The 7,163-nt window shown below is 44.8% G+C and overlaps 1 protein-coding gene across 1 annotated transcript; it reads right to left on the bottom strand.

Annotated features, from left to right (window-relative positions):
- Positions 1-448: 448 nt before the first annotated feature.
- Positions 449-6,217, bottom strand: zfp36l1b (zinc finger protein 36, C3H type-like 1b). The gene is made up of 2 exons (XM_071896085.2): positions 6,084-6,217; positions 449-4,589 (listed from the first exon to the last, which is right to left on the bottom strand). The coding sequence occupies exons 1-2, from the start codon at positions 6,135-6,137 to the stop codon at positions 3,570-3,572; spliced, it is 1,074 nt and encodes a 357-aa protein (XP_071752186.1). The 5' UTR covers positions 6,138-6,217; the 3' UTR covers positions 449-3,569.
- Positions 6,218-7,163: the final 946 nt, after the last annotated feature.

The following is a 7,163-nucleotide window of genomic DNA, read 5'->3' as shown; positions in this document are numbered from 1 at the left end:
TTAAGATATTAAATTGATACTGGACTCTTGATCTGCTCTGATTTGTTCTACATTTAGACTTGGTCACACCTCTGGTACTATGAGTGCTTACATTTTTAGCAGAGCGGCCCCAGTGGGAATCGGACCTCTAACCCTGTCGGTGTTATTTCAGTGCTCAGTTTATTGAAGAAAACAGGGAATTTAACCCCTAACCTTGTCAGTGTTTAGTCACGTCCTGCCCATTGACCTGCAGGAACCATAAAATCTCAGCCTTGCACCATGACTCACTACTTCAAGAGAATAAATCAAAGTTATGAGGAATTACAAACGTCTGTTGCCATGGGGTTCAATACCAGTTTGACTTGTGGATTTCCTCATAGCTTTTCCCCTTAGGAGGAATGGGCGAGTACTAAAAACTCAGCTGTGATCGACAGCGGCTTTCTTCACAAACAGCAAGTCACACATTCAATAGAAATATGGGTTTTATTGGTTTAAACTGCAATCTGTCATTACAAAAAAAAATACATGAACAAAGTAATTACTGTAGTGAATAGCAACGGCTGCTAGAGAATACATTCAACAGTTGCTTTTCGTGTGTCAATCCTGTTAACCTACAAGAATACGTTTTAGGCTTTTATCTGCTCTGTGTTATACAAAAATATGAAGGCACGACATTTGGGGAAACCTGGAATGTATTCATAGGCACTTCATGGGAAAAAAAAAAAAAAAAAAAAGTGGTCAAAAAAAATAACCTTAACACATCATCTACTTTGATGACTAAAAGTGCTAATAAGTGTGTGCGTGGTATTGTGGAACAGGCAAGCTTCCATTATCATTTCAAATAAGAGCTTAAAATGTCTTGTTTTGTCATTTACAGCAAGACTGACGCCGATTCGGGGTGACTTTGATGATCGAATGAGAATTCATCCCAGTAAAAAGACATTGAAACAACGAGGACAGGACTGTTACCCGAGCCAGTCTACATTCTAGAGGATGAGATAAGCTGCTGCCCAGAACTGGAGCAGGGATTAGAGGCCTGAACGCACTGGAAGCGATAATTAACGCTCGTCATTCGATACTCCTCCCCGATTTGACGTTTCTACGGTGCGACGCAGGCGGGAGACGTGAACGGGGCTCCTACGGTTTCACTTTCAAAAAAAAAAAATCACAGTTTTCCCACACCGTAATGATTCATCTGAATTTGATTTATGCGGATCATCTTCTCGCCCCCTAATTCTGCCACTCTATAGAGGGTTATTCTTCACAGCGACAAATATCAGAATACGTGAGCGGACTGGGGTCTAAAACTACAGAAAATGTGTAGTTGCGTGTTTATCGGGGCAGTGAAACAATATTTTTCCCATACTTTTTTTGTGCAAAGACCTGGAAATTACCAAATTATTTTTCCCATAAGTTTTCCCCGACTTGTGTAGGAACCCTGCGTGAAGCACTGGCACCATCATTTCACCGACGCAACGGGTAACGTCACTATACCGACTAGACTACACAGCATTCATATTTTGTCCATACATTGAACTGTTGTATGCAGCTAGCTTAATTACCTGCTTAGTTTGCAGTCACTGTATTAGCTTTCGAAGTCCTTTTGCCTTGAAATATGTCAATGGCCATGGCAGTTCCAGAAACCTCAACAAAAAATTTAATTTGAGCCCTGCTGGCACGTCGCCTGATGCTTCGAGTGCGCGTTGGGCCATTGAATACGAACGGCACATTTGAAAAAAAAAAAAAAAAAAAAAAAACGCGGCCACCTGACGCTTCCAGTGCGTTTCTGCCTCAAGACAGCAACAGAGAACCTGAAACCGCAGTCCAACATGAGGGAGGAGAAAACAATAAATAAAAACGCAAAAACCCTTTTGCATTTTTTGTTTTAAATTAAGATTCACTTTCAAAATAAATCAAGTGTAGTTACAAAAAAAGTCATTGCAGTATAATATATTAACTGTGAAAAAAAAAATAACAAAAAACAGGTCTTCACAATCTTGCGATTAATACGGAAGATCATAATTTAACATAAAAGAAAATATATTCTATTGTTTCATTATCCAGATAAATACAAAATAAAAATGCTTAAGATCAGCAATAAATACATTTTGATAAGTTAAATAAGCAGTGACAAGCAAAACCCTTCCTCTGAAGGTTTTTCGAAATAAACTAAACAATAATAATAATAATAATATAATAACAATAATAATATTGAACAAGGTGTAATCGACAGGAGCATTCGCGCTCGTTTGATTTCAGACAGTGGACTGAGACTCTCAGCCAGAGAATTGATCTGTGGGGGTTTTGTAGAGGTGGGGAAGGGGGATGGAAACACGCTGAACTCAACTACTACTGTTGTAATGACCAAAACGTTTCAGTTTGAACAGCTAACCCGGTGTTCAGGGTGGGAAACTCAACACCAGACACACGCCAACTGCTGGTGAAGTCTGTCAATTCTACCTCCCACTTGACAGGTGGTTTTGAAGCCTATGGAAGATCATTTGCATTCAAAACACCCATTTTGGCTGGTAAAACAAACAAAAAAAAATGTGTAGAAGATAGAGGAAAAACGTGTTCCCCACCCCGCTAACTTGCAACACAACTGATGACCAGCGAAACCCTCTTGCTCCTTGGGCTTGTGATGATAAAAAGGCACATAGCACCACCAATAATCCATTATTCATTCCAACCTGACTATGAAGCAAAGCAATCTGTGTTTTAGCCCCTTATTTAAAAAAACAAACAAAAACAAAACAAAAAAAAACAATCACCAATCCAAGTGAAAAGAACAGGAAATCGGGTCGGATTAAAAGTGAAAAGAAAAGTTGTGGTCCACCATTTCTTGGCTTCACGTGGGGAAAAACACCAAGGCACTTTTTTTTTTTTATTTTAACTGTCCACACTGACCTCTCTTGTTCATTTCATATGGTGGCGATCCTTTTAAAAAAACGGAGCACTGATTTGTCACAGGCCTCTGGGTTTCAAAGGTTGGGAGGTGTAAGGCTGTGGCACAGGCAGTGATGACGGCCGTCCGGAGAGACGCAGCGCTGCTGCACACCGACTGAGAGCAGCACAGAGTCGCCCCCCGTGCTGGAAACACACTCTCGCTCAAACTGCCAATCTTATTGCCCATGATAGGTAATATTAACAATTTCTTTATCTGATATCTGAGCTACTTTTCACAATCATTCACATTCAGTCAGCCATGGCACTGGTGTACGGCACAGATGTGGAATATGATTCTTGTTTGCCAACTGCTCGTCGTGATTAAGAGAGACAGAGTGTGGAGAACAAAAGACTATCTGTTGCCTGAATCAAATTGATCTGGATGAGGAGGGGATGGGGCGTCCGTGAAGGGAGAAGGAGAGGGCTTATGATCCTCGAAAGAGAGGAGGCAATCCGGTTTTCTGATTTGACTCAGTGGCTACAACAATGCACACAACTGTCCGCTTCTCCTGTAAACAAGGCCAGGAGAGGAGGAGGAGGAAGAGGAGCAGGAGGAGGAGGAGGGTGGTGGGGAGGCGAATGATCTCCATCTTCCTCTCTTTCTCTCTCAATCGCTCCATCTCAGGCCCGGGGCTGCAGACTCCTTAATCGTCGGAGATGGAGAGCCTGCTGAAGATGGGGAGGCGGCGCGAGGCGTCCAGGAGGGGCGACTCGGAGCCGCTCTGGCTGCCCAGGCTGCTCTGGTAGCCCTCCTGGTCGGACAGGGAGTCCGGGGGGCTGGGGGGGCTCTCCGACGTGGGCCGGAAGAAGCAGGGGGCGGTGGGGGAGGGAGGGGCCGGGCCCTGGGGCTCCGATGCGGGGAGGGGCCCGAGGCTGGGGCCGAACAGGTTGGCAAGCTCCTGGCTGGAGTAGGTGAAGGGGTTGCTCTGCCACTCCGTCAGGTCTTCGGTAGAGAACATAGGCGGAGGGGTGACCGAGGTGGGGCTGTCCTGCAGTCCGCCCGAACTGGGGAACCCGGCGAAGCTGAAGCTATGCTGCAGCCGGGGGCGCTCCAGCTTGTTGAAGGCGGAGAGGGGAGGCGGCCCGCGGCGCTCCTCGGCGTTGTGGATGAAGTGGCAGCGGGGGCCGTACGGGCAGAAACCGATGGTGTGGAAGGTGCGGCACAGCTCAGTCTTGTATTTGGGGTGGCGGCTCAGGCTGCGCAGCTCGTGCATCCCGTGAGCGAACTGGCACTTATCCCCATATTTGCACGTGCCGTTCTCCTCAAAAGGCCGGCACAGCTCCGTTTTATAGCGGCTGGAATTGATCTGCCCGCTGCCGCCCACGCACGCCTGACCGCCGGGCCTGAGCCTCTCCCCCGTCTCCGAGAAGGAACGGTCACGGAAACGGTTCTCCTTGTTGTTGCCGCCGCCGTTGCCCACCAGGATTGTGGGATCTGTCTTAAGGCTGTTGATGAATTGGTTCTGGTTGAATTTGGCGTTGGGGAGGCTGACTGAGTGGCGGCGCTGAAACAGGCCTCCTGCAGAGGGGGCCCCCACCACCTTCCTGTCCAGCAGGGACCCAGTGGGGGTGCAGGAGGAGAGGTTGGCACTGGAGCAGGGGACAGACGTCAGGTGAGGTCCACCAAGACTGTTGTTGTTGCTGTAGTTCAACATCTTGTTGTTCTACAAAAAGAGAAACGCCAAAGTTAGAAAAGACTGAAATATAACCACTTTTCCAGGATATTCCATGACTTTAGTGGTGTATTTCCAATGTCCTAAAATGTGAACAGCTTTGGCAGGTTTATGCTGGCTGTCAGCTCACACAGCTTCCAAAATACTTAAATATACTTAAAAAAACAACTTACTGCCACTATATATCCGAATGCAATGAATGCGTGGAATCACCTGGTACAGATTTTATGTTGCATAAAGTGACCCATTTAAAAACTGCCAGATTTTCCATTACTTCACCAGTAAACTGATCAAATTCCCTGACATTCCCTGTCCAGAGGGCAACGTCGCCATCTGTGCAAGTCTGCACAGGATGTCTATGTGGGATTCAGCCTGAATACATCTGAGCTGTAGCTTAGAGTACAGTCTGTCCAGCGCAGACACATTTGTTTGATCGGTATTTGAGCTGAAATGACTCAGTTTGCCTTATCTATGTTGCTACTTCATTATTCACTCTTTGATGAACATCTCCGCAATCACATTTTCACCATTTTCTTGTGAAAAGGACAAGCAAGCAGATTAGACACTTTATCAGCAGCAACAGGTGATTGTCAAAACCGCATATCTCGGTAGAAAATCGCACAGTTTTATAAATGCATCTGGGTTAGCAACGTCGCTGGTAAAGGACGTGAATGGGTTACTGAAACCGGAAAATAAGTCAGATTTAACAGGGAAACTATTGACTAACCATCAGACTTCAAAGAACGAGATACATGCACGATACACAACAGCAGCTTACTGAAGGTAACGTTACGGATAGAAAACCAAATAGCTGACTTGACAAGACTATGTGTCGAAATCTGATAACCTGACTTTACAACTTTACAACGACCACAATGCAATAACGCAATGTTAACGTTACCTGACTTCAGTTAATCCCATATAAAGTCCCTAGGTAGCGTAGGTAACTTAACGTCAGTAAACTAACATGAGATGGCTACGTGCAGTTATGGATGGCTAACGCTAACTCACCATTAGCAGCTTTTACATAGTTTAAAACAACATTAAAACACGCAGCAAGTGAGCGAAGCAGCAGCAAAGTTGTCAGGTTAGCTAACGTTAACAGTTAACTTATTGTAAAACACTTAACACAGGGTAAAACACGACTACTGAGTCGTTCGCGTCATGTTCAAATTAAACTAATTGTGCCACTTTGCGCCAACAGCGGCTAGCTTTGCTCAACAGTTAGCTAACAGTGAAATAATTGTAACGTTAATAGTTTTAAAAGCTGCTCAACTTTAACGTTAACCATGCCTAGAGACGGTCATAATTTGCGTAACGACAACCAGATTAGTCTGCAAAAATGTGGCTAACGGGCTATGCATAAAAAGTTCAAATCAAACTTGCAGTGGAAAGCGTGGCTAGGCTAATGTTGTTAGCAGCTCTGTTTCCTTCAGTAAAAACCTCTCAGTCCGCCGAGTGGCTCCAGGTTATTTATTTATTTACCTTGTTCGAGACTTCACTGTATTCGAAGAAAGGAGAAATAATAGTCGCTGTCATGTTTGTTGGTTGGATGTAGAAACGAAGGGCTGGTGGTGATTAACGGTAGTCCAGATTTCAGTGTTTTCTGCCCTGCAGAGAGCCCCCTCTGTCCTGCCGGGGCGGTGCGCAGTTCCTTTTCATGAGGCAGCAGGCATGGCTCTGCGGGGGGCGGGGCTAGCGGCTGACTGACAGCCTGCTCTCTGCTCTCTGCTCTCTGCACACACCACTGATATGCAACCTCAGTCAGCGCTTATCTCTGTAGGCAAGACATCAAAGTGGCACTCCGGGTATGATATATGGATTAAATGATTGCACTATGACTAGACGCCAGCTCCAGCTACCATGAATGCGACTGATGACTCATATAGTGTACCCAACAAAAATAAGTTCATTACATGTTCATTGAAATATACTTAGATTATTTTAAGTTTCATTTGAGTTCACTTTTGATGCTAGGAAAAACATTTTTGGTACAATATCAGCTATCAGCCAGTGAGTGTAGGTTCCTCCCTGACCACAGCTGCATAAAAACAGTCGGTAAAACCTTATTTAGTGTCCCGGGACGGTCTAAATGCTGTTTCAGAGGCTTTTCCACCCTGACAAGAATGATAAACACTGAGAAACAGGGAGAAACACCGAATCCTTGTAATTTGATCCAACCTATCGGCAGCTTCAGTCCAAAAATATCAGTATCAACCTTCAAAAACCCATACCGATGAACCCTATGTGACATACAGGATGATTTCTTTGCTGGGAACTGTATTTTAATATATATTTACAAAGACTTCCCATGCATTGGCCTGTCCTGACTCGGCTGTTACCTACATCCTGTCCATTCTACACTCAGGACACTCCTTCCCTTCTGTTTTGTCTTCTTAAAATATACTTTTGATGTCACTACTTAGTCTTTTGGGACTAATTAGCCCACTTTCAGCACATAATTGGAATATGTTCAGTCAGCCAGCCATGGCAGAAAACTTTTTTCATCAACTGGCCACAGTGGCTGGTACGTCCAAAAATTCACCTGCCTCTTTCACTAATTTA

The sequence above is a fragment of the Centroberyx gerrardi genome, chromosome 18, assembly GCF_048128805.1.
Source record: "Centroberyx gerrardi isolate f3 chromosome 18, fCenGer3.hap1.cur.20231027, whole genome shotgun sequence".
Lineage (NCBI taxonomy): Eukaryota > Metazoa > Chordata > Actinopteri > Beryciformes > Berycidae > Centroberyx > Centroberyx gerrardi.
Note: the sequence above shows the minus strand (reverse complement) of the source record. Positions and strands in the feature narration are given on the sequence as shown.